Consider the following 27,995-nt stretch of genomic DNA (forward strand, 5'->3'; position numbering starts at 1 on the left):
TCAACAATAAATAATATTTACTAATGAAAATTTCGATAAATGCCAACTTAAAGAAAAACACTGTTCAATTTTCTGTCACTGTGTTGGTATTTATTGCGAGAAGCACGCGAGAGCATTAGTTTTGAGAGTGCTCAATTGTGCGAAGCGTTGCTGTAGTTGGAACATGCAACGTTGAGCATTATGCCGCATAATGCGCTCTAGTGCTGTAATTGGAAAACGCACCAGGCTCTTGATTACAAAAGTGCTCTTAAGCGCTATTTTATTTATTAGTTTGCTAATCTATAGTAAATTAAAAACGATGGGGTTTTTTTTTAAATAATATTGCTATTAACTACGAACAACAAGAATTTGAGTACAAGAAACTAAAAAAATATTTATAAAAGTAAGGATATGTTTAATTGGTTTGAAAAGCCGTAGTAAACGAAATTATACGACTAATACTACAATGTAAGGCGATAAAGTTGGCGATAAGACAACCTTTGACCACATATTTTATACTCTTTTAATTAGTTTGAATATAGATTATCTGTAGATTATGCCAGTATTGCCATTATGTTTTTGCAATTTTCTATCAATACAAATGAGGTTTTTTTAAAAACGTTTTTGTAAAAACGTCGCTTTAAAATAGAGAGAAGTTACTGAGAATTAAGTATTATCGCCGTACCTTAGATACAGCCAATGGAGTTTTTAAAATGTCTATTTAGATATTTTATATATTTCATTTTAACATTTTGTAGGTTGTGTTCAAGGTACATATTCAAGAGAGATCAACGAAATTTGCATCTGATGAAAACTACATCTTGCTTTTAAATTTTATTAGTACCAACTCTAATAATTGAATTAGAATTTAAAATAATATGTTCATTTTGATAAGCATAAAGAGTAAACTATATATTTACTATAAATTGTTATCAATTCGTTTTAAGCTAGTAGAATTATTACACATCTTATAAATAAAATACTATTACACTTATTACGTGAATTTATTAGAAATTTTATCATTGAAGAGGGATTTTTACTCCCTAACGTTGGGAGCCTCATTAGATGAGGCTGGACACGGTGGATTGTTCTCTTGGTGCTGTTGTTGGCGTATCTTTTTGAACATTTGACGATTGCGATAAAGTTTTGCTTCGTCGGTGCACTTCGTTGTGATGCAACCCCTAAAATATAAAATAAAAAAATTAATTTTGATTAAGAAGACATAACTTTTAAAGTTTTTATGAACATGACGGTGAAAGGTGACGAGCCTTTTTTCGATGGCCGATTTTATCACTATACTATAATGCCTTTAAATGTATTCAGGTTAAGAAGAAACGTAACAATAAAACGTCGTAAATATTAAAAAATGCAAAATCATTTGACAATTGCCAGCAAAAAAAATTCAACTTAAAATTAAAATATCAAAAATATCGATATAATCGAATAAAATAATAATATAACAAATACCTAATAACGCCCTTTGGAACACCGCATCTTTCAGAAACCGTGTTGACGATGTCATCTACCACAGCTGGGTCTAAACATTTCTTCGCTGGTTTATCGGCAAATGCAGGTGACTGTTTGCCAGTCAACGAGTGGGTTGCTAGTACTCTGTAATGAACATCAATGGATTAAAACTGTCCACAACATCTTCAGTCAAAAAAGTACGAAAACATCTTTAAAAAAAAAGTTCCAGCCTTTCAAAAAACAAAAACCATTTAATTTTTTAATTGATTTTAAAATAAGAAAGCAACTAACAAATTGGATATTATAAATTATTTAGACTGTGAATAAAGTCAAATTTATCGGGCCATGAAAAAAAAGTCAAATTTGCCCTCATGCGACGTAGCCGCAGGTAACAGCTACTTAAGACTATAAAAAGGAGGTGAATTATTAAATATACGTATAATAGATATGTAAATCTTCAAAATTAGCAAAGTTTTCACCTTCTTGGAAATACAGCTTGCAATAATTGCCGCGTTGCGGATGAGTACGAAGTCCAATCTATTTCATCCAAAATTCGGGCTGGTACCATTACATTGCCACTTCCGATACCCACCTGCAAATTTCCTAACATTAGAACATTATAAGTAGCCATGATCATACGCGCTTTCATGACCTGATAGAGTGTGGCTGTCGACCTCATACCAACCTTCTAACGTTGGGTGAGATAAGCAGCATCAGCAGAATCCAACTAATTATAATTCTATATATAGCAACACAAACCAAATATTACATTGAATGTTAATATCCAAATCCTAGCTGTGATTTTTTATCTTTAACATAAATTTTTCTAAGTAGTACAAAATATTAGATTTTTTTGTACCTACTTACCATTTTATCAACACTATGCGATGCCGCAACCTCCACGGTTGTATTCGTTGTCTGCGCAGAAGCCCTTCTAACCATAAGACCCTTGATATTGATGTCTTGATTTCCACTTGACGAACTATGGGTTTCATTTACTTCTCTTATCTCACCATTTTCAACTTCACAGTAATCCTCAGAAAGGACTGATTGTGCTTGAATGTTTTCTAGATTGGACGTCAAATTCAGGAATTGTCTATGTAGAGTGTGTACTAAAGCTTCTAGTTCGGTGATTTTTTCCGGTGTTGGTAAAACTGCTTCGGTTTGGGTTGCCTGGTCAAAGGTTAGTTTAGGTTCGGCGATCTTTTGAGGTATAGGTGTACTGCTTGCCATCGATCGACGGTTTAATGTCCTTTCGTAAAGTTTACGAATCAATTGGTTGTTCATAAATTCCGGATGATTAGCCTGATTAATCTTTATGGATGATTGGCTGAAGTTTAATTCTGGATTCACCTTTAAAAAAATATAATCCATTTTAATTAAAAAAAAGTGCGTGCGTACAAAGTTCCTACACATTTTAGAAGTGAAACTTAATTGGCAAACAATTTTTTAACTCTTGTTCATATCTATATATATAAAAATGAAACCCGTTTTCCGTTGTCACGACATAACATGACCCGACACCGGTGTCCCGAATAGCATAAGTAGCATAGAATAAGTACATATTAAAAAAAATAAAGAATCGACTGTTAGGCGGTACGATGTTCGCCAGGCCAGCTAGTATTTTATACAAATCTAAAACTTTAGATTTCCGAGACTTAGAGGGAAAAAGGAAGATATGTTAGGAATTTAATGAATTTAATTGTCATTAAAATATAAAAAGTGTCGAAAATTAATAGCTCCTACGAACCTCTGGATCTGTTTCACTATCACTGCTGTCAATTTCATTTCTTTCTTGTAATACGTGGCCACTTTGATTGAGTTGAGGTGGAAACTGAAATAATAGCTTCTTTCTTATAGTCGTCAAAATATCGGTTCTAATTATAACCTAAACATAACAATTAATTATTTACAATTTGCTTTCAAGGAATCAACGACATTCCATACGGCTGCTTGCCATCGTCTCTAACGATGTCTTTTGGCTCCAAATTAGCTAGAAAATTGACGGAGACATGGGAGCGGCGTATGATGTCGGATAGCGCGGCGTGGCGAGAAAACGATCTCCAATCTTTTGGCAATGGAGGCCATGGTGTCCAAGGTATTTCAAAGACACAGGGATAATTATGGGGACTACATATGGATACTCCTAAGCGGAGGCTGAAGGCAATGCGAACTGATTCATGTCCAAAAGGGTGCCAATGTTTGGCGAAGGATAACTATTAATTTAATGACCGGCTTCCTTAGACCCCACTGCCACCAACCTTGCCCGGTCTGTAATTGATATCGGTTCTTAGTTTATTTTAAGAATTATTTTGACAGTAGCCAATTTTATGAGCCGGTTTGCCAGAAGAGAACAATGTCGAGGTAGGTACCTATTTGAATTGACGTTTGGAGTGTTCCGACAATTCAATTCGTTTGCCAACTTATATGAATTTAAGGTAGGTTAGTGTATACTCCTACTAAATCTAAAAATGAATTGGCGGATCCAATCTATAAAGCACTTAACTAGCGTTTAGCAAACGTAGCTTTTGAGTGTTGTTACATTTAATTCAATAAGTTTGGCAAACGGGAGCCATACTTTGAAGTAAACTCTTAAACGAGTCAAGACTCTGAATCTTGCTTCTTGCTACTCATCTTCATGGGTCACGTGATTTGGGATTCCTACGTATTTAATCTTCATTACAGGTTAAAGATTACATAATATTTAATCAACAACATACCATTGTCCTAGTCTTCATTTCTTTGATGGTATTCATACATAGTGATAGCACACTTTTCACTTGATTATCTTGCCGTTCTAACATTACTTTCATTTCCTTTAAATGACGCTTTGTATCTGAAAATTATATACAAAATCATATCAGACATGGAGTAAGTACCTACACTATATAATTTTTTTTTAAAATTAAGGTAGCGTATAAGTAGTTGTGGTGTTAAATTAATTCCTATTTAATCTAAAAAAACACTTCTTTCAATAGCTCGAAACAAAATAAGGTTTTTTAGCCATAGGCAGGTTTTACTATCTAAGTTATTGAACAGAACAACAGAAAAGAACAAATTGCAAAAGTAACTTTAAAGTATGTAATAATCACTAAGAACAAAATTTTTTCAATAAAACGGTATTCTTAGTTAGTAGTAAATTTTATTATCACACTATGATGATGTAAATTTTTCGGCTAAGTATTGCAAATTAAGATAAGTAATAAATAATTATTACATGAGTAACGAAATGTATTCAATATAGGTATAATGTTAAATTAAAATGATTTGGTCATTACAATTAAAATCCGAGACCGAGATGCACGAAAAAGTAAACGTTTAGTTAATAAGTGATTGATCAACATGAAAATACGCCTGATTAAAACATGATTAATATTATTTTATAATTTTTTATTACAATTTGTATAACTGTCCTATTTGCGTGATTCGAGCATTATACCTGATTAAAAATAATATGACGGTTTTACATAACAATAAAACCGATATTATGTGCCGAGAAGGAAAACATACAGCTTTGTATAATGAAGAAGCAATGTATACTTAGCCATGAAGTGCGATACATACCGAGTGAAATAGTTCCACTTAGATAGGATAGATGGCGCTGTAATCGCCTCAACTTCATACTTATCTTAACCAGCTAGGACGTTGTCATTTCCACAGTCATAGAGTCTTCACCAGGAAGAGCTTCCTACAATGCTGTATGTTTTCCTTCTCGGCACATAATATCGGTTTTATTGTTATGTAAAACCGTCATATTGATGTGCCTCCGGAAAACATACAGCATTGTATAATGAAGACGTGTTTGTTATCTGCTGGTGGATGTATATAGTACAATATAAAACACAACGCTATGATGATTATGAAGAATTAAGGTCCGGGCTTTAGCTAAAGCCGTTATTGTTTATATAACTATTTTATTTACTTGCCATTATTCTTAATCAAAGCATAAGTATTTAGCAATTATTATTCTTAGTTACGGTATAAATATAACTACAGTTACCTACTAGTAACTATATACTCATCTGATTTAGATGTACAATTAACATAATAATATAAACTTCCTATCATAACAACAAGGTATTTCTATAATTACGATGGTGTAAATGTATTAAAGAAAGAGTGATGAGTTTTCTCTACGAGAGTCTATCTCGCGGCAGTAATGATTAAAGAATCTATGTATTTGAAGATTTCCAATTACCCCGTGTAATAAAAAATTTCATCTATTGGTTGATTTTCGACCTAAATATTTTGCTGTTGATGGATAAAAAAATATTGTTTAGATTTTTTACTTGAGATCTTGTTGTACCTGTTACTCAAAGCAATATATTTTTTTTTTTTAAAGACAGTTCACACCAATTGATCTAGTCCCATGTTAAGCTAGTGAAGCTTGTGTTATGGGTACTAGGCAACGGATATACATACATATTATAGAAAGATAGACATATAATTACATATTTAAACACCTAAGACCCACACATAACACCAAATGCTCATCACATCAATGTTCGTCCCAGCCGGGAATCGAACCTGGGACCCATGGATTCGCAGTCAGGGGTACTAACCACTAGACCAATGAGTCGTCAGGACTAACTGAAGTCTCACTAAAGTGATAGGGCATATGTTTTATCGTGGTGTTTAGAAAGTTTCCATGTTGACTGGCGTCTTGAGTGTCTGTCTTAGATTCGAATACCGGTGATAAATAAATGTTACCACCATCATCCGCGAATTGCTCGTCAGTAATTTCTAATAAAGTAAACCCTGCGGCCCAATGCTAAATGCAATACTGTGGCTGTTCTGCGAGCCGTATCGAATAAAGTGTCCCTAGGAGGGTTGGAAGAAAGCCAGTCTAGTACTATTCGCGGGTCCCACGTGACGGATGATTTCACGACTTTTGGTTTAGCTACTCCTAATACTCTGAGGATGTGTTTAATAATAAAATTTGAAAGTGTTTGTTGTTCTACATGGGGACCGCAAAAAGTTAAAATTGCCGATTTGCGAACAAGGATGGTTGATAGGATAAATTCCTGTTTTGGCTTTCTGTACTGTCTAAGTGTTTGTTTTGTAATATTATGTATGTTAGCTGTAAGATTACTTATAATTAAATAAATAAATAAATAAATTTTCTTTTAGAAAAAGTGATGTTAAATTTTTTGCAATATCGGCTGTTTGAGGGGATTTTGGGTTCACTTGAGAGTTGTCACACCATGACAGCCCTCTTTTGATAGCGGGTAAATAAGTGGACAGGTGGAGTGACCAACTCTTCAAAAGTAAATCTTTTTCCAGTGTGGACCAGTCTTTTATTTGGGCACCCCACCCCCAATTTCCCAAACTTTTAGGGTCAATGCTTGTATTTGTGGATGAGACAGTGCAATTGTCGTATCTAGGAGTGTCTGCGATAGGTATTGAATTTCGTGGGGGTGATCTAGAGACCTGGATTTCAGGTCCTGCAGCCAGAAACCTTGCGGCCGATCTGAAGCAAGTATCAGATAGGTTCCCGTCGCCCGGTTTAGGTGTGCTAAAACTCAGGCTAACAGACTTGGAGGGGGAAACACCCATGCTAGAGGAGGAAGGTGCCACTACGCAGCCTTTTTTTCCCTTTATAATCTGTCTGCTATGATCACCCTGGTAGGTAATGTACCGACAGAGTTATGTTGAATTTGTCCGTCAGGTGCAATAGTTTGAAGGTTAGTGTAAGTAACCCTATCGATTTCGTTCCTCCTTCTGTTTGAATGTATGCAATCAGAGTTTCATTTGTCCGATTGTATTAACACGTGTGTGTTTTGTAATATTTTTACATTTATTTTTATTGCGGCTATCACTGCATATAAGTCCTTTTTGTTGCAGTGCCACGTTTTCTATTGGTATGACCATTTTCCTGACAAGGTTTCCGTCTAGATGAGAACCCCCCCCCAACCCCAATCCGAGGCGTCCGTCGCTAGGAAGTGGGTTGCAGGTTCTTTGTGTATAGGCGTCGTCTGATGAGTAGCTCCGAGCCACCACATCAGTTCCTGCCCTACAATCTGAGGCAGCAGTTGACCTCGACGGGGTCGGATCTTGTTGAATTGTCGCAGAAAGATCTGTACCTGGCGACAGTGAAGCCTCCCGCGGGGCACGAGTTTAGTTTGAAAGTTTGCGAAGTTTACTTGCCCTAGCAAAGCTTTGTAACTCGCGAATACAACGCATAACTATGGTTTTTGCGCTGTATTTTTACCTTGGGTAGCGACATCACATTGACCATAGTATTCCAGCGAATTCCAAGGTATTCTAAATTTTGGGTTGGTACCAATACGGATTTTTTGGTAATTGATTTTCCAACCTAGGTGTTCCAAGTGTCTCACGGCCTCCGCGGCCTGAGAATCTAACTTGGCGGGTGTTCCAAGTGTCTCACGGCCTCCGCGGCCTGAGAATTTAACTTGGAGTGGTCTTGGTTGACCAGAAGGTAGTCGTCTAGGAAGACTAGCACTCGACATCCCTTCGCACGTAAGGTCTCCGCGACCCAACATGATACTGCAGAGAAAAGGTGTGGTACTGACGCTAGCCCAAAAGGAAGGCAAGTCATGTTTTCGTATAACTGCCCTTTTTAGCTGAGCCTTAAGAAAGGTCGGTGTGATCTCGCTGCCGGTAGATGGAAATAGGCTTGTGATAAATCTATTTATCATCCAGTCCCCTAGTTGAAGAAAGTCTGGGACTAAGCCGTGGGTGATCAACCGAAAATGTTTTGTCTTTACGAATCGGTTTAGTTCTCGCAAATCTACAACAGAACGCATCGTGCCGTTGCTTTTCCTGCGAAGAACCATTTTGGATATAAAACTGGGGGTTTTGTTGAGAACTGTTTGTAGGATACCTTGCTTGATTCAGGAGTTCTATGATTATCTGCGATGTCGTAGGTGACGGTTCGGTTGCGTATTGACTTACTATTCGATTTATTGGCATTAACAAAGCGGTTTCTTGTACAGAGGTATGCGGAATCCTTGAATTATGTTGGATAGTAATTTTTTTCCGTCATTGTTAGATAACGGGTAGTTTTAAATTTGTTTATGACTATCGATTTTCCTGTTAAACGTTCGCATCGTTTCTTGTTTTAGGTGGGTATTACGAAAATTATTTTTTCCATTTTGTGCCTGGTGTCTGTATTTGGATGTAGACGCTTACGATTCTTTGTATTTAGGTTTAAAAAGCTCTTACTCTTGAAGGTTGCGGCGGAGATAACCAGAATTGCGACCCACCGAGGGATTGTATTAGGGACGCGAGCTTACTTTTGTCAAATAAAAATTCCTCGCTAGGAGGTATATTACTAAGCGCAGTTTGAATACTTTTGTCCGAAATCTTACTTATTAATCTTTTACGCCTAGTTTCTATACATTCCGCTCGTTTTCCGCATACAATTTGCAGGGTTTGTTCATGCAATTTGTAAGAAGGTGATTCATTACCAACAATATAGGATATTTTTGTGAAAAGATTTAATCGCGGGTTTTAATTCCGTTGGGTTATTACGAGTCCAGTTTATGATTTTTTGTAATCCAGATTGTAGTAATTCCCTTTGACATAGGAGTTTGAAAAGCTTAATATATTATTATATTATTATATTATTATATTTTTATATATTTATTTTGTAATTTTTTTCTTTTTTATCGGCTTTCTTAATAATCTTTTTATCATCAATATTTGTGATCAATATTTGTGACCAAGCCCAGAGATTTCGATTTTCGGGTCGACGGATTAATAAAAAATGGCTATAGTAGTTGGTCGGTCAGTGGGTACCCTAGTCATTGGACGCACTGGCGTTGACATTTGGTACATAATATCGTTGATGCATTATAAAATTTGTGAGGAAACTCACCTGATTATATAACGCGTCGATCATGGGATCGACCGTTACCTGTGCTACTCGTTTCCTTTTCTTTCGTGGCGGTCCCTCGCGCTCCGAGTCGCTATCAGACGCGCTGCTGGTGCACGTGGAGTCCTCTTTGTCTTGTTCGCGACCTTGCTCGACACTTTTTTAGACTACTTGCCTGATCGGCCCCGGCGGCGGCCTTATCGGCATCGTGAGTCCATTACGCACTTGTGATGTATAAATAATGCGTTTTGCTAATAATTAACACTAAGAAAGACTATAAGGTTTTAAGTCGTTATTGAGTTGTTTCGGTTTCGACCGCACGCGGCGAAAGTACACAACGCTATGCCTGTGGAAATGACAACGTCCTAGCTGGTTAAGATAAGTATGAAGTTGAGGCGATTACAGCGCCATCTATTCTATCTAAGCGGAACTATTTCACTCGGTATGTATCGCACTTCATGGCTAAGTATACATTGCTTCTTCATTATACAATGCTGTATGTTTTCCGGAGGCACATCAATATGATAATAGTTAAATAATACATCCATTATATAATTTACAATTCAATTAGTATGATTTGATCTCATCATAATCCAGAACATACCTGAGATTCGCAGTACCTGGCCTCTCCTCGCGATGCCGCTATGCCTGTCTCGAACAAGAACAACCTTCCCAGCATGTATTTCAGTATCGCCAATTAACGATGACCCGCTCACCACACCATAATTTGAGAAAACATTTCTTTCATCCACCCACTCCACTAAAACCCAGAATCCTTGAGACATGATTTTCAAAGCTTGCGTTAACACCAATGCTCACTTGGCAACTAGTAACATGCCAGTATTCGCAGGTAAAATTAAATACAATAGATAGGTGTGCGCCCGATTTCATACCCTCAGTACAAAAAATAGGACAAAAGATTTCATTACATTTGAAAGAACAAAGGGTGTCTTAATAGTATCTCCGTATCTACAGTTGTAAAAACAGCTGATTTTTTCGAATCATGAATCACAAGTTCAAGCTCAACTTTCCAGACTCTAATTACGATTTAAATATAGGCAGTTGAAATAATAATAAGAAATTGAAGAGAAGTTGTGGTTTTGTTACTAGATTAAAACCTATCAAATGAAAAAGGATTTGTTTGAAATTATAAGGTTATATGAAATCATATAATATGTAGTAGGTACTCCAAAGGCCATTTTAACTTTTTTGATATTTCATATTTATTATCTTTCACAAATATTATAAAGAGGAAAGATTCATATGTCTATCTCCATAAATATAGCTAAACATTATCAGCGATTAATAGGTATATATTTATATCCATAACCCCGATTAATACGTCTGTATGAACCTGGTCCGTATAAAATAAATAAACAGTCCTTTTTAAAATAATCCTACCGATATTGCCAACATCTACGTTCTGCATTTTTCTGTAAGTTATAAATAACTCTTCTTTGCGCAGGCGTTTAAAATGTGAACTAAACTAATTCTGATAGCGGACCTCAAAAGTTAAATATTCAACATACTTGTTTGATTGATTGATTACTTGATGGACTACCTACTATAGTTACAGTCGTTTGTTAAATAATGTGTATTGGTAGATTTACGACGAAAAGAGAATTTTATCTGTAATTTGTGATATGGTAAGTCTTAATGTTCATCATCATCATTCATGAACATCATCAAGAAACACATTAAAAAACTAGTTCAAGTGAGGCACAGATATGAGTGAATAATAATAAATGAATGAGTCTATACGTTGTATTAGTTAAATTGACAACTGTATTCAGTCAATAATTGTATTCAATATTAAATTGGACACCTACTCGAGTATGCTACATCTTAATGCAAGTCAAGATAAAAAATAAAACATTTGCCAAAGCTGAAAGCTGAAGAACATGGTACCTAGGTACCCTAAAAAATTATCTTTTTCGTAACTCTTTCATGTCTTAATGTTTAAATTTAAAAAACAAATGGTACAAATACAATGGAAAATGCTGCCTCTATATTTGTACAAAATATGTGTAGATAACCATAATAAAGTAATACTTTATATGGAGTTAGTAGTTTATTACTTTCCTTGATGTCAGCAATGCTTTAAATAGTAAGTATGTACTCTTAATTATTGTGATATACTGCATTCGTATGTCAAAAAACCATTTATTTTTTATTCTTAACTTTTATGTCATTTAACTGGTGAACTAATGAAGTAAGGACTTATTTATGATATTAATAAATAAGTCATTTATACCATCCAAAAGTATGGACAAAAGCACATAAAAATATTTTGACGAACATTGACGAAATGAATTTTTTTTCGTTTCTTGTAATGTTTGGTCCTGGATATACGAGGTTATCATTCTACATTTCTATTTTCTACAATCTACAGCGACGATATGTATAATGTATAGTGCTTTTCATGAAAGAAGTCTATAAATTAAATAAGTCTATAAAGTAAATTTGACAGGTCGGCAATGTTGTCATTCGTCGATGTTATCAAGTTCTTTTGTTGTGGTAGATTTTTGTGAATTTTTAACTAGCTTAGTGCATTTTAAATATTGATTACAATGCCAAAAGTTGTAAAAAGTTCGGTTTGAGAAATGATATTAAAGGTGAAAGAGTTCTGTGAAGCGGAACATAAGAATCAAGGTGTTTTAATACCACTAGGCACTAAACAATGTTCGGAAGAGAGTTGCCGCCATAACAGGTACTTTTTAGAGTTGCCATTTAATAATTTTTTGCTGTATTGATGGGACTTTTATGATATAAATTCGTTTTTGCGACAAAATTGAACAAATACATAAAGTGATGAAACTAGGTAACTGAAATTAAAACATATATTTCATATTACATAAGCATTATAAACTTAAAGTTATTATTATTTTTAATTGTTCATAATTTAATTGCAGGTGTGTCAGAGAAAACTGTAACAAGAATTACAAACGAAGGTATAACAGCGGTGTGTACTTCGAATAAAATTGTAACCAACAATTATGCTATAAAACTCTGAATAAAAATTGTATTGCTTTTCTTTACCCTATTTTCTCATCTTTTCCCTGTAAGTAGGTAGAACACCGCTAATATAAGTAAATAAAAATATTATACTTTTTACATAACAGAAATATTGTTTCATCGAAGTATGCAGAAAATGATATTACTTGATAAATTACATCTGCTAAATGTAAATAAAATAGGTAAATTTTTTACTCATAAATGGCAACATTACGTCATGCGATTGCAGCGCCGCGTCTGGGGGACTTCTTTCATAAAAAGGACTATATATACTATATTGTATATAATATGTTATTTCCGTGTATATATTATTTCTCTATGGTTAATTATTGCGACCACAGACGCATGATGTAGGTTACGGCTTCAGATCAACAGGGTAAAATCACAGCCTCGAGAATCTTATGTCTATATCATTAAACATTTCGAGCCAAAAGGTGCTGCTATTATATTTACGTCTTTTTTTATTTGTAACAACAAATAAGTAAACTGTAGTTGGCACTTGGAATAATATCTTTAATTTATTAACTTCAAACAATTTATCTCTAGACTATACTTGGTCTGTGGTAGCTGGCAAGCGGCAAGTGGCAACACTACGTAGAAAATTGATTTTGTTGTTTGGCCTAAAGGTCTAGATACCAGGCCATAAACTCCAAAAAAAAAAAAAAAAAAAAAATTGATTTTGTTGTGATGATATTATATCGTAATTTTTATATTTGACTATCTTTTAATTATAAATCTTGGTATCGCTTGAAACATATAATGTGGATATTAAAAAAGATTGATTAAAATGGGCACTAACGGTAACGGAAGAAGTGGTGGCGCAAAAATGAACATGGAAGAAGGCGATTGTAACAATGATTTGGAGAGCCCCGAGCTAGATTTTGTTTATGATGACTGCGATTCACAAAATAATGAAATTGCTGAACTGTATAGTTATACAGAACATCCGGAATTTCAACTAAATGTCAAAGCTTTCGAAGAAGTCATGGAAGAATTTAGCTTTCCACCTAGTTGGCAGCGATTATCTGAATCTCATAGGCGTGCCGTCGTTATGAAACTCTTAGAATACTTAGACATAGTAATTAGTGAAATACGAACACGAGCCGCTCGGTGTATTTTGTATCTAGCACAAGGTTGTTGGGCCGAAATGCAATCAGATACTGAACAAGCTCTTTGGGCTCGCAGAAATATCTTCTTGCTGTATGAAATGGGTATATTTCCAGCATTTGTGGAATTGCTGCAACTCGAAATAGCAAAAAGCCAAACCTCCACTATTTCATCCAGAAAGCTAGCTGAATCTTTAGCTGATTCAACTGATTTAAGAGTAATTCTCTCAGTCTTGTATCTTATCACTGAACACATGAGAACTGAAAAAGGTAATGAAAATTCTGAGTATGTCCATCTAGTAAAACTATTTAAAGAGGAATTAGGGACACACTATGGTGAAGAATTGTTGCCAGTGCAACTTTTAAATATGATCACTCAGCTTTGTGCTGGTTCATCTCCTAATTTTCCGATGAAAAAGGTTTTACTGTTATTATGGAAAATTTTATTGGTATATTTGGGGGGCATTAAGGAGCTTAAAGAGAAGAAAACTAAATTACGTGAACAATATGGCTTACCTTCAATTGCTGAAGACACTTTAGAAGTTGTAAAAGGCATGAGGGCCAGTTCTCCACCACCAAGTGCTGTTGATATTCTAGAAAATCAGAATCCAGTTCAAAGAAAGAAAATCATGTTAAAGGAAAGTGAGAGAGCTATGAGGCGGCAAACATTTATGAAACAAACTTCTATGGATGAATCCGATGAGCAATTATATGTTGATAAGGAAGATACAGGTAATGGTTCTGAGGACTATTCTATGGAGTTTCAGTCCATGTCTAATGATGGTTCACAAAATTCAAATCAAAATTGTCCATATTACATGTACTTTAAGCAATTAGACAGTCCCCCTCCTCCACCACCCCCTAAAAGTCTGCCTTGGCAGTCAAAAGTCCGCCAGAAAGATATTGATAACTTTCTTCATAATGTGAGAATTAAGTTTATTGGGTATTCTCTACCAGGTGATAGGCAGACTATCGCAGGCCTGCCAAACCCTATTCATGAAGGATTAGAGGTATTAAAAAAACACATTTATACTAGCATTTCTGAAATTCAAGTCGAACGAGAAATAGAAATTTCCCGAAGTCCACTCACCAAAGGTGAAAAAGATATTGAGGAGACTGAAACAGAACTTTTGTATAGGGAAATGTTACCTAATCTACCCCAGTACATGATAGCACTATTAAAAATTTTGTTAGCTGCTGCTCCAACGTCTACAGCCAAAACCTATTCGATGAATATTATGGCTGATTTATTACCCGAGGAGATGCCAATGACTGTACTTCAGTCACTGAAATTAGGAATAGATGTGAACAGGCACAAAGAAATCATCGTCAAGGCAGTAACTGCAATCCTTCTGTTACTTTTAAAACATTTTAAACAAAATCATATTTACCAATTTGAATACATGTCCCAACATTTGGTTTTTGCCAACTGTATGCCCCTTGTTCTAAAATTTTTTAATCAGAACATTTTATCCTATGTTGGGGCAAAAAATTCCATACCTATATTTGACTTCCCTGCTTGTGTTATTGGGGAACAACCAGAACTTACTAAAGAGTGTTTAGACATTGGTGAAACATCTGTCCCTTACTCCTGGAGAAATGTTTTTTCATGTATAAATCTTTTAAGAATATTGAATAAATTGACTAAATGGAAAAATGCAAGGATAATGATGCTAGTTGTGTTTAAAAGTGCTCCAATTTTAAAACGCACTCTCAAAGTAAGGCATGCACTGATGCAGTTCTATGTTTTAAAGCTTTTAAAAATGCAAACAAAATATTTGGGAAGGCAGTGGAGAAAAACGAACATGAAAACAATAAGTGCTATATATTCTAAGGTGCGACATAGACTCAATGACGATTGGGCGTATGGGAATGACGTAGATGCTCGGCCATGGGACTTTCAGGACGAAGAATGTACCCTCAGGGCTTGTGTTGAGAATTTCAATAGGAGGCGTTACATAACTGGACCTATAACTAGTGTAAGAAAGTATATAGATGCTGAATGGGCACCTGTTGACACAAATATAAATGACGTGCTTGATATAAATATTGAGCTTGATGAAGAGTTTAAGGAAAATTATGAAATATGGCTAGAGAGAGAAGTGTATCATAATGAATCATTTGAAAGCCGATTGTATGCAAATGGTAGCAAAACAATGTAAGGCTGGAATGTTTGAAAAAAATGTTCAACTTCTTGTATGTGTTTAAAAATCTCTTTCAAACTTGTAAAATACTTTTTATAGATATTTAATTAATAAAATTTAATAATAACTTGATTTTGAAATAAGGTTTGACAGAATTAGTAGTAGTAATAAATTAAAAATATTCTGAATAAATTCTTGAAATTAACTCCCAAAATGTAATAGGTTTCAATATGAGTATAAATAATATGAGTAGAAGTATGTTAAATCCATTGTATTTTATTATTTTATAGTACTTTAGTGTATATCTATCATATAATGTAGTCAAAATCATGTTTATATACGTTTTTGAAGTAACTATTTTGAAACAATAAATGTGGTATAGTAGAATCTTTTATTTTTTTAAAACATTGTTTAATTTTTTTGTTAAAATGTTAATTGTCAAAACAAAGGACATATTTCGTTTCGACAGTGTAATATATTAGGGCCCTGATACTCTGAGCTCACACTTCTAGCTTCATTTACCTTATTTTTTAATTAGAGAAACAACATTCATAGTTAAAATGGATTGATATGGACACAAACCCATACGAAATTTTTTAAACGTTTAAAACATGGTACCTTTCACTTGCTTTGCTTCATAGAGAAAATGTCTTAGTACTAATTGAATAATGTCACTGCTCAGCGCATTTTTACCCATTCCGAGAAACTACGTTTTTTTACCTATAGTAAATGTATTAGTGTGATGTCTTTACATATATGTAATTGGAATGTGAGTTAACTTCGTGGTTAGGTGCGCTCAATCCTAAGGTTATATATTTATATTAGTATTATATATATGAGTCATGACAAAGAAGGATTACCTTCATTAAGCGAATTTATACAGTAATCCTGAAGGGCACGACCAAAGATTGGTAGCAACACTGTTTTTGGGTTGGGTACAGGCCTTTACTTACCTATAAAGTACCTACCTAAACATGCAGAAGAGTTGCTGCTCTGTTTTAGCTACTCCATTTGTGGATTACGGAACTTTAAATACTAGATAATTAAATTCAATAACCCACGTAATCTCGAGTTACCATGAATGATAATAATGATAGTAAGTAATAAGTAAAAACGTTAAACTATTTTCTATTTATATTAATTATTAATATAGAAAAATGTCACGCTTAAGACACATTATGAATCTATAAGTGTTATTAAAAAGTGAGCACGCAAGTAATTTGATATATAATGGTAAGAAATATTGGAGAAGAGGGTTTTTGAAATGGAGTGCAGCAGGGTTTGTTCCCACGTCAAATGTCACGCTGCTGACACCCAAACATTTGTAATATTGTGTATTACAATAGATCCTTTTACCAGCTCGACGGGGCACTTAAGGAACCAGGGGTGTTTAAACAGCTATCAGCGCAATTTTACAAATATACCCGCTATTAAATTTATTATCGTATTAAAACAAGATCGTATTTTTCGCCGTGGTTTAGGTTGGGTATATTAAGTAAATAAAAAAATATTTTTCAATAGGTACATTGTTACGAGTCTTTGACAAACAAAATTGAAATTGAAAGGTACCTGGAATATAAACTGCAATTAGCTAAACAGGTCCCGGAAAGGTGAATTTTGTAGAATGTCGTAAATCCAAGACTTGCAGCGTTAAGTTGATCACGCACTTGCTTATTATGTATTACAAGAAGCAAATAATTATACGTGTGAAATTAAGCAAAGTCGAGGGCACATAGGTATTAGAGAGATACTTCTAAGTCTGGGAGATGTTGCTGACTCTGACAATGGAAGGAAAAGCGTAGTGTTTAATTGTATATCTAATAGTGATGTGTGGGAGTATAACAGTTAAATTACTGTAGTAAAATTTAATTTAACTACCTAACCTTATTAATGCAATGTTGAGGACAATATTTTTTCTTTATTCCTAGTAAACTAATAAATTGTTATAAGTCGGGTAGGTACCTAACTAAGAAAAATCTAGACTTCGATGTCAAGCGGTTGTTCTGTGCCCACCAACCCGTAGCTACCTTGTTATTATGACAACAGTTTTAAACGTGATAAAATCTCCACGGCAAAGAATTTTCTGCTCTATAACTCGCATAATGAGAAGAAAAATACTATGCTAAAGTACCATTTGCTTCTTAGAAACGTTGCAGCGCCCAAGCCTTACAATAGAAATGTATTTTACTGTGCTTATTATTATTTTAGGAAAGGTTCACTACAGTTTGTCATCAGACATGTTTTATAGTGAACTGAATGTGAATGATATTCTTCGTACTGATTTGATGCCGACATTTTTTCTGGCGAATGATGATACGTCACAAAAGTCGAGAGAACGAAGTAATACGCCTTCTACTAATGGGTCAATCGATGCGGCTTTATCGACTCTCAATTTTCACAGGTAAATGTTTCGATTACTATAAAAAGTTTTTTTATATTTTTAATTTTATGGCCTGGTAACGAGACCTTTAAGCCAACTATAAAAAGTTAATATTAGTCATAAACAAAAACTGTACTCGTAGAGCATCAATTTCAGTTTAGTTATCTAATGAAATTGACTAGCATTAAGGTTCTTTTATTTATTACATTATTATGTGTTCCGTTTGACGTCCGAGGTCCATTATGAGAGTACATCGTTTCCTTTTCCGCCCAAATCGCTAGTATCCGACCTTTTCCCACCACGTGACACCGCCGCCAGCGCCCAGCGTTTGAAACTGGAACTAACTTTTTATCGCGCTAAAGCAAGCCACCAGAGTTCTTGTTCATTGTTGCGTCGTTTTTCGTCTTGCACAGTCGCTAGTGCACACTTAAAAACGAATCAGTATATTCAAAGTTATATCGACCTAAAATTTATTTTCAAAGTGGAAATAATTATTTCGTAAAATGGTTTCACGTTACGGTTTTCACGTTAAAAATATAAAATGGCTAATGAAAGTGCTAAAATCGGTGTAAATGTGTTGGCTACGCGGTCAAACGTGCCTCACCCGCGCTTTACAAGGCCGTCTCATATCACGGGAGATATTGTCTCTGCAAGTTCTGACAAGCCGAGTTCTTCGCAAAGTTCGAGTACGAGTGAAGAGGATGAAGAACCGCCGCCACAGCAGTAATTCACGTGATTATTCTCAGGTTTGAGCAATTGTCGCAGTAATTGGTGAGTCACCTTAATAATACTTTTTTACAATTATGCTGCGTCGTCTAGCATGTTACATAAAGTGACCGAATCTAATAATGCAAACCTACACGACCCTTTTTTGAACCATGCGGCTGTAGTTAATGATATAGCTCATTTAGACGTGTCGGTTCAAGAACCTCCGAGTTATAAATTATAATATTAATTTCAATGCAGAGGTTTTTACATTTCTGATTTGAACTGTGTACGTTATATTGATATACAAAAGAAATACGTTGCTTTTCCTGCTTTTACCGATTTAAAAATGAGTTTATCAATAAAGCGTTACGTAGCGTTTTAGTGGTCTTCAGTCGAACGCGGTTCTTAATTTAAATTCTATACATAATAAATTGCAAGAATGTTTTGGTCAAACTTTAAAAACATGTTATAGAAGATTTAGATAAAATTCCCACCCCTCTTCGGAGTACATGTTTAATCCTGAAAAATTATCTAAATATTTACAAAATGTTGGTAGTATTGTCAAAATTGACCAATGTGTAAAAAGTGGGTACCAATCTAAAACAATACGCGTTAAATCACGCATACGTTTTTAATCGCCTGTAGCTTCAACGTCTCAGGTTAGTCAAAAGCCCTTTCTTGGTAACCGATACAACTCAAAACAAGGACAACAGAGTCACAACTTCGATGATCACGAAAATAAAAAATGTGAGCCGTCACGGGACGCCTGGCAGATGTGAAACATCGACATTATTTTGTTAAAATAACGATGACTATTTATTGAATAAACATTTATTTTCATTTAAATACAAAAATTTACGAATTTATTTCAAAACGTGACTACTTAATTCGTTTAATCAGTGACTTCGAAATACACCGTCCACACTACTGCATATAGACTGTATATATACCATCATATAGCGTGGCATCGCCACGGCATTTGTCGCCACACCAGAAATCGGTTTTACGTGCGGTTATAGATGTTTCACATCAAAAGGGGGGACGCAAATATAACAATCCAAATAAATACCAACATAAGTGACTCGATGGGCTTTTCGGGCGGATGTTTAAGGAACTATCACAAAAATTGGGTGAAATTAAAACCTCCTTTTTCCATTCTAAAATTAATAACCTCCGCTCGAATAACTTTCAATCGAAAACCGCTAGTAGTACTGTCCTAAATCCTAAAAAAGTTGCAAACACCTGTTTCAACTTCGATTTCCTTGGAAATACATACCATGATTCGAGACCATATACTGGAGCCAGCACCGCTGACTCCGTCGTTCATATCTATCATATCATATCGTTCATATTTCATAATAACGAAGAACGGAAAAATCGAGTCATTTTCAGCCTAAAATCTTTAAATCGGTTCATGAAACCAGAACCTTTTCATCTGTTTCATCACCACCAAATGCCAAATTTCCTACAAAAAGGCGATTGGATGGTGAAGCTGGATCACAGGCAATCCTACTATCATGTACCGATTTCCCTCGAACATCGTTGCTTTCTGCGTATCAGTTACGAGGGAAGGCTCCTTCAAATGACTTGTCTACCTATTGGGTTGGCCATAGCTCCGAAAATGTTTGCTTCGGTGACAAATTAGACAGCCGAGATATAACGCCGTCAGGGCTTAAGAGTGATCGTTTTCTTGAACGATTACTTACTGGTCCACCAGGACAGAACAATTCTTAACTCCCAGGTTCTCGTAGCCATGACCTTTTTGAAGAACCTGGGCTGGACCATAAATCGAGAGAAGTCGATATGCTCTCCAACGAGGTCGATCGATTTTCTGGGTATCACGTGGGACACACTATCAAATGCAAAGTCCTTACCCGTAAAAAGTTATCAAAATTCGTCAGTGCCTGATAACACGCTTGTCAGCCGGCAAATTGGACCCTCAAGCAGGCCCAACGCCTCTTAGGGTATCTCAATTTTGCGACCTTCATCACCCACCGGGGAAGGTTGCGTTGCCGAACGCTGCAGCGACACAGCAATGCATTTAGGAGAGCTCCTCTTTGCCCGAGTTCTCTTGCAGAGGTGAATCAGGACGTGGTATGGTGTTTGCACAACCTCAGTCACAAAACACCGATTCACTTCAAAACAAGGCATGTGAATTACATTGTCACCGATGCCTCGGATCTACAATGGGGAGCGCTAATCAACAACAAACCCCTGAATGGTTCCTGGACTCAAAGTCAGATTGAGTGGCATTGCAATTTAAAGGAGATGCACGCTGTGGTAGCAGCAATCTCTTTGACATCCGAAGTCCTAAAGAACTCGATGGTAATCCTGCAAAGCGACAGCAAAACTGTTGTATCGTACATAAAAAACGAAGGAGGAACAAGGTCCCAAATGCTGTTAAAATTGACAAAAGATCTTCTGGCACTGACGGACAGTTTGAATATTGTACTTATCCCTCACTTCCTTGCCGGGAATGTACAACGTGGAAGCCGATTACCTCTCGCGCAATCGCAGGGGCACCGAATGGCATCTCTTGAAAGAGGCAACCACGGACATATTCAGACGATGGGGAACCCCCGAAATAGATCTTTTCGCGTCACGAGAGGCTCTTGTCGTGGCAAGTTATGTGTCGCTAGACTTATTAGACTCCAACACTTGCTTCACCACGCCTTCAGTAAATGCTGGCGATACGATCTAGCGTGGATATTTCCACCGCCAGTGCCTCTACCTCGAGTGCTGCACCATCTCAACTTATCCCAAGGGAAGTTCATAATAATAGCACCCAGGTGGAGGAAGCCTTTTTGGCGCCCGGATTTGAAAGGCCGAGCACTTGCACCCTCGCTACCAATACGGAATCTAAACAAAACCCTGATAAATACCGTAACGGGTCAACCTCCTCCTCAAGGGCAGAAATTACAGTTGGAAGCGTGGCTGATTTTGGCTACAAAACACGAGACGAAAAACAACTTATTTCGTCGTGTTTGAGAGCTTCAACAAGGAAAATATATGCCCCTATTTGGTATAAATGGGTAAATTGGTGTCAGCATAGTAATATAAACTGTCGATTCCCGGCTCCTCCTGATGTAGCTAGATTCTTAACAAACCTATTTATAAAGGATCATCTGGCATAGATATCTATATATCTAAATCTATTATCTAAATAGATCTATATCTATTTTAGTTCACAAATCTGACATAGCATCAATTTGTGAGGCTCTAAGCGATGTTAAAATTTTATCTAATAAATTAGTAAAACATATCCTTAAAGCGCTAGCTCCATCCTATCTATAGCTGGACCAATCGCGCAGTAATTGCCAGTATGGGAAGCGGGGAAAGTTATAAATTATTTGAAAAGCCTAAAACTAGATGAGCAAAATTTATTTCATAGCTCGAAACACACAGCCACAATAATTTTATTGGCTTCTGGGCATAGAGTTCATGATTTGACTCTCTTGCTTTTTCGAGCCTCAGCATTTCATTGATAACGGTGATTCCATCACTTTGCATCCGGGTTTCGGTTTTAAAACAGATACAGGAACGTATAGACAGTCAAGTTGGACGTTTTTATCGTGCCCGGAGAAGCATCTAAATCCCTTATTTTGGCTTAGGACACTCATAACTGTCTCTAATAATATATGAGGCTCCTTGACAAATTTGTTTATTACAACCAGATATCCTGTAAGACCAGCTACGCCCACAATTTTTGGGGGCTGGGTCAAGAAACCCCTTTTGGAATCAGGTATCGAAGCATCTCGGGGGTACTTGATCAGCTGTTGCTTCGCTAAATTGGTTTAGAAACATAAATGATATTCTTGGTTAGGCAAATTGGCGTCATGAAAGTACATTAAAGATATATTATTGTCGAAATCTAGATAATAATAGTCAGAATGCTGAGACTCAATCAGAAGTCTCTTTCTCAGTACTTTCGGCCGCTTAATGATTAGCCAAGTATTCTACTTCATTATAAACAATAAATTTTTTGTTATTATGTTTATTAAATGATGCTAAAGCTTAGGCTTTAATTAGCTTGTATTGTTTATTTCATCATGATTCTATCGGATATAAATAATTCAAATCACATTGTTGCGTTTTTTAGTTATTAATATATAACTTTACAAGCCACCAGGAGATAACAAACACGTCTCTCATAATGGACCTCGGACGTCAAACGGAACACATAATATAGAAATTTTACCTAAAAATAAAATTTGTATTATGTTTCCTAAGACGTCCGAGGTCCAAACAAGCTCTTCCTGGTTCTCCTATTATGAGACAAACAATGAACAAGAACTCTGGTGGCTTGCTTTAGCGCGATAAAAAGTTAGTTCCAGTTTCAAACGCTGGGCGCTGGCGGCGGTGTCACGTGGTGGGAAAAGGTCGGATACTAGCGATTTGGGCGGAAAAGGAAACGATGTACTCTCATAATGGACCTCGGACGTCTTAGGAAACATAATACAAATTTTATTTTTAGGTAAAATTTCTATATTATTTTTTAGATTCGCCAGTATAGTGTGCATAATAAACGACATATTTAAAAATAGAACTAGGTATATCTGATGGAACTTAGGTGAGGTCTGTGATATTGTAGGCTTTTAGAATATTGTTTTCAATAGTGTATGAAAAGATTCGATTAATTGGTCATGTTTATTTTCGGTAGTATGTATGGTCGCTCCAACTAAACACTAATCAAATATATAAAGTTCTCGTGTCACGGTGTTTGTTATTATACTCCTCCGAAAAAGCTGGACCGATATTCGTGAAATTTTGTGTGCACATCGGTTAGGTCTGCGAATCGGACATCAACTATTTTCGATCCCCCTAAATGTCTATTGTCTACTTATATTTTTATTTTTTAGACAAAATGTTTATTATACAGCATACAAAAATTCATACAACCCTTAATTTTCGTCCCTCTACGACCAACCTACTACTTTTTATTGTAGTAGATATCTAGTTATTTTTATTGAACTAAAAAAAAATTCCTAGAAATAATGTACATGGCAAAACTATGTTTGCCGGGTCAGCTAGTAACTTTATAAAACATTTAATTACAGAAAAATGATGAATGAATATCAGTGTAGAAATTATATTGCTGAACAAATTCTGGAAGAGGTAGGCAAAAATTCCTTGCAAAGGCGTCTCGGGATGCCATTTGATATCGGCCAAAGCAAAAGTGGTTATCCTCGTTCTCAAAATTTATACGACGTGGGCTCAGCAAATTATCAAGAGTGGCTAGCTAAGTAAGTAACAAACTAAAATAGCGTTTTCAAGTTTATAGGTACCTAAGATTGAGCGAGGCAGTAATTTTTTGTTTCACTTAAATGGTCTCAGCGCTACTTCACTCCGGACCATTGCTTGCAACTGTATAAAGCGCAAATTCGGTTTACTGTGCTCACCTCTAGGCGGGCGCCCTTAGTCCTACCATAGACCTTGACCATACCATATTCAACGAAGAGCGGTTCGAATCGTCAAACACCAGTCACTTTTCGAGCGGCTTGATCCCTTGCGTAAAGATGTGCCTCTCTGCATCTTCTACAGCATTTACCAGGGAAGAGAAGAGAAGTTGTTCGGATATATACCTGCCGCTGAGTTTCATCGGCAGAATGCGAAATTCCACCCGTATCACCTTGACGTCCGTCTTAAAACTGAGCGTTATTTAAGGAATTTTTCTCCGCGCACCACCACTGTGTGGAACCAACTACCCAGACGTATTTCCGAACCAATACGACTTAGGGTACGCTCTTTTCTTGAAGTATCAAGAAGAGCGTACCAATTCTTAAAATGGCAATAACGCCCTCTGCCATTGAGAGAGTCCATGGCCGGCGGTATCACCTATTCACCCCTAATCTATAATAAAAACTGTTTCGAGCTCGTTAAATCGTAAATATCAATATGTAACAAGACTTGTATAGGAAAAACCTACAAAACGCAATTCTTGCTCGATTCGTATTAGATATCGTGAAATTTTTTCCGGGTGATGATACATCAAGAAAGAAAAAAGCGAGAGTTGCCCTAGTTTTTTAATAGGCAGGTAGTTGATCAGCCTTCTATGACAAGTACGAGGTGCGTAATATAGTTACTTGCCTTATAACGCTTTAATCTGATCGTAATGTTGTCACCACAGGGTATCAGCTATGAACGATATATACCGCCATTACAATATGACTGTTAATCCAAATATAAACGGTTCAATACCGGTCAATCCTCAATTAGTGCAGGCCAACCCTAGAGATGGTAATGAAGTGATGGAGTCGGGCGAAACAATTTTCGGTGACCCGGATGTGACACATGACTTATCTAAACACGGTAAGTCGAATCTCACTTTGTCCAATGAGAGTTATATCTTACTAAATATGTATACAGAAATTGTTCCTTTAATTGTTAGGTAAATTGTTTGTTATAGGTAAACCTCTTGTTAAGTAAAGTACAATGAACAACACCTAAATTTCTCAGTAATTCTTTCTACCTCGGCAATATTGCCCAATTCAAATGGCAATAATAATGGATCGATTTTTATGAATTTTTTTGTGTTCAAGTGGATTCGACAATGGTTTAGATTAGATGATTTTTTGCTTTTTTTAGTTTGGAATTTTTGTATTTATAACGTAGTACAACACAACAGCTGCCGGGTCCGCTAGTAATCTATAAATATCACATATTTAACAATACTAATTAAAAACTAGTGCACTTTAACACAAGTTAGAAGTAAGTAACACAACGCAAGACCTTGTTCAGGCCCCAGGACTGAGTCGTCACTTCCACGACCACCCTTGGTAATGATGTACTAACAATTATTCCAGCTGGTGGTTACGAGTATTCCATGCCTCCCCCGCCACCACCAATGTACCACGCTGAACACGAGCCAGATGATCATCACGTAGAGAAGGAGTCCCATAGTCTGACCGTCGCAGACTTATTCGAAATATCACTTACAGGCATTGCATTTCTTTCGTTCGGCATGTTTGTCTTGCAAGTTCTCATGTGTATTACTATGGTAAGTGCTAAGAAGCAATAAGACTGTTACCCCTCATTGGGGTCGACAGATTTAGTGCTATATTGGTAAATGTTATGAGAATTAAAATGCGCAAAATTGGATCAGCCTAGCAACACTAAAAAGTTTTTTTCGCCCATTACTGAGCTGAGGGGGGAATAATAATTTTAAATAGGTAGATAGTCTTTTTAGTTTAGCTTTAGTTATTAAGGCATCGGAAATAACTAGGAATGGTGTCTTAAACGATTGAATATATAAGTATTCTTTCGTGTTTCGTAAATCGACACGAAAATCTGATACAATGTATGTATATTAGTTCAATAAATCCTATTTATTGCAAATAAATATCAGAATTGCGTTATATTACGCCATATCGGCAATATAGTGTTACAGATTTTATACTCTTTACGTTTTCAGACCGAGCAACAACCCCAAGTGATGCAAATGGTGGACAACACAGATAATATCAACGTAGATGATGTATTTCGCTTCAAACGTGAAACACAACCGCGACAATTGAAATCATTAAATAGTATTTCACGGTACGCTCTTATGGCATTGAAACCGCAACCAAATATATGCCTTTACAGGACACTGTGTTTGGGGAATAAACATATGAGGACTCTGCGAGATAAGGAAAGATATTGGCTACCTTTGATTCAGTGAGTTTCGTTCGACTGAATTTTTTTGGTTATGGCGTTTTGGACTCTAACGAATCGACTTACCGACTCAAAATCGTGCATTAATCTTATGATTTAGAGTCGAGACTTAACTATAAGTTTGACTATAGTTTGTGAAATCCAAAATATGAGAATCAAAGCGCCAAGTCGTCATGTTGAATTTTACCATAGACACGATGGTTACTTACGTAAGCCATTTAGTAGAGATATTGTTCAAAATCAAAATATCATTTATTCAATCTAGATAACTTAGTTAGTGTATACTTATAAACGTCAGTTAAAAAAAAATAATACTTCTAAATTTACATTTACTTTTCTCAAATCAATAGATTGGATTCTAAAAATAATTATGTATTCCTATAGATCTTTCTGATTAAGGAAGCTTAATAGTAAAAATTAAATATTTTATCCAATTAAAAACTCATAAAATATTTCTTCCTTAAAAAAATACCACGGAAAATTTTTAATCCAGCTACCCATCAGGGTCTAACGTGGGGACTAACGTTAGATCTATTTCTGTCAAGATTTAAGTTTTTTTTTATTATTATTTATAATACATATCATGTTGTGAATTCCAGTGCTGGGATTGCTTGGACCCGTGGCGTGACTTTGGGAGCATTGCGCGCAGCTACCCTAGGTCTTGGTGATGCCGACTGCAATAATATTTATCCGAAAGATATGTGTAATCAATAAATTACATTATTATTTCTAGATACTGGTACTTTTATATTCTGATATTTTTTTAAAGATCTCTCTTTGTCTATAATGTCCATATAAATTTGATATGAATGATTTTAAAATAGCTAAAAATAATCTAAATCATTATTGCTGCAACTCCTAGGTATTACAAATAAGCTAGTCTTCTGTAAATCTCTATACTTAAATTAGCTAAGCGTTTTACGATTAATACATATATGAATCTTTTTACAAAAGTATTCTCTTAACTGAGACAAATCATGCATCTTACCTAATCAGGGTCGGTTCTATCACAATATATTAGACGGTAAGATAATAATTAACCCCCTTGTTCATAAAAAGCGATTCCGTGAATTGCACCTTTTTCACAAAAGCACTGATCTATAGCTTTTCATCACAGTGTGAATACAATTCGACGAAAGAGGCAAAATACTACTGATTGAATACAATCAGTTCTTTATAACCTTAATTGAGTTTTGACATTGAGAGTGTAGAACTCATCAGTACCAACCTAGTGGATATTATGAAAAATATACAGGTGTAGATTTTTTCGAATTTTAATAAGAATTAGTAAAAAAAGTCAATTTTCTTATAAAAACGCAAAATAAATTATAACTCTGCAGGGGTTGAGCTAAGAGACCTTCCGTAGAACAATTTTTTGCAGCTGATAACCTCATCTATCCCCTATTTGCGTTTGATCCACGACTTTTTGGCCACCCTGTATACATATGTACTTAGATAATAATTATTCAGAACTAAATAAGTCGTCTCGTTCTTTCGAATTCTATTTACGTTGTGATGAAAAGGGAAAGATAAGAACGGCGAAATTAGACTGATTTATTGTTTATGAATAAAATTTAAATAATATATTATTTAATCAGTTAAACTTTATAGTTTCTTTGCGTTTCGGTTGATTTCTACTATCTGATTGAAGTAACTAATGAGTAATTAATGTATTTAAAGGTTGGACATAAAAAAACAAAAACGTT

The 27,995-nt window shown here is 35.6% G+C and overlaps 3 protein-coding genes across 4 annotated transcripts; 2 read left to right on the forward strand and 1 right to left on the reverse strand.

The window, feature by feature from the left end:
• Positions 1 to 964: 964 nt before the first annotated feature.
• LOC125063137 lies at positions 965 to 10,265 on the reverse strand. Its single transcript, XM_047669374.1, has 7 exons — positions 9,888 to 10,265; positions 4,167 to 4,282; positions 3,197 to 3,280; positions 2,314 to 2,799; positions 1,926 to 2,038; positions 1,447 to 1,590; positions 965 to 1,160 (listed from the first exon to the last, which is right to left on the reverse strand). Exons 1-7 carry the CDS (start codon positions 10,066 to 10,068, stop codon positions 1,016 to 1,018), a joined length of 1,269 nt encoding a protein of 422 aa, XP_047525330.1. The 5' UTR covers positions 10,069 to 10,265; the 3' UTR covers positions 965 to 1,015.
• A 171-nt stretch (positions 10,266 to 10,436) lies between these two features.
• On the forward strand, positions 10,437 to 27,021 carry LOC125063138. 2 transcript variants are annotated; one of them, XM_047669377.1, is made up of 7 exons: positions 10,437 to 10,929; positions 17,757 to 17,949; positions 23,694 to 23,879; positions 24,764 to 24,945; positions 25,440 to 25,633; positions 26,048 to 26,292; positions 26,889 to 27,021. In XM_047669377.1, exons 2-7 carry the CDS (start codon positions 17,786 to 17,788, stop codon positions 27,001 to 27,003), a joined length of 1,086 nt encoding a protein of 361 aa, XP_047525333.1. In that variant the 5' UTR covers positions 10,437 to 10,929; positions 17,757 to 17,785; the 3' UTR covers positions 27,004 to 27,021. The 2 variants fall into 2 exon arrangements, with proteins under 2 accessions (XP_047525333.1, XP_047525332.1); XM_047669376.1 differs by lacking the exon at positions 10,437 to 10,929 and having other exon boundaries at positions 17,465 to 17,949.
• Positions 12,971 to 15,935, forward strand: LOC125063136 (striatin-interacting protein 1 homolog). The gene has a single exon (XM_047669373.1). The coding sequence runs from the start codon at positions 13,086 to 13,088 to the stop codon at positions 15,564 to 15,566; it is 2,481 nt and encodes an 826-aa protein (XP_047525329.1). The 5' UTR covers positions 12,971 to 13,085; the 3' UTR covers positions 15,567 to 15,935.
• Positions 27,022 to 27,995: the final 974 nt, after the last annotated feature.

The sequence above is a fragment of the Pieris napi genome, chromosome 3 (assembly GCF_905475465.1).
Source record: "Pieris napi chromosome 3, ilPieNapi1.2, whole genome shotgun sequence".
Classification (NCBI taxonomy): domain Eukaryota; kingdom Metazoa; phylum Arthropoda; class Insecta; order Lepidoptera; family Pieridae; genus Pieris; species Pieris napi.

What these genes read in the sequence shown, in the direction of transcription:
- LOC125063137 (XM_047669374.1), bottom strand. Translation starts at nt 10,068, where the DNA reads ATGTCTCAAGGATTCTGGGTTTTAGTGGAGTGGGTGGATGAAAGAAAT. An exon ending in AAATGAAGACTAGGACAATG is followed by an intron (nt 3,281 to 4,166) that starts GTATGTTGTTGA and finishes CTATTATTTCAG; the next exon opens with TTTCCACCTCAACTCAATCA. An exon ending in CAAGCTGTATTTCCAAGAAG is followed by an intron (nt 1,591 to 1,925) that starts GTGAAAACTTTG and finishes TGTTCATTACAG; the next exon opens with AGTACTAGCAACCCACTCGT.
- LOC125063136 (XM_047669373.1), top strand. Translation starts at nt 13,086, where the DNA reads ATGGGCACTAACGGTAACGGAAGAAGTGGTGGCGCAAAAATGAACATG.
- LOC125063138 (XM_047669376.1), top strand. Translation starts at nt 17,726, where the DNA reads ATGTATTTTACTGTGCTTATTATTATTTTAGGAAAGGTTCACTACAGT. An exon ending in TATCAAGAGTGGCTAGCTAA is followed by an intron (nt 23,880 to 24,763) that starts GTAAGTAACAAA and finishes TTGTCACCACAG; the next exon opens with GGTATCAGCTATGAACGATA. An exon ending in ACATGACTTATCTAAACACG is followed by an intron (nt 24,946 to 25,439) that starts GTAAGTCGAATC and finishes CAATTATTCCAG; the next exon opens with CTGGTGGTTACGAGTATTCC.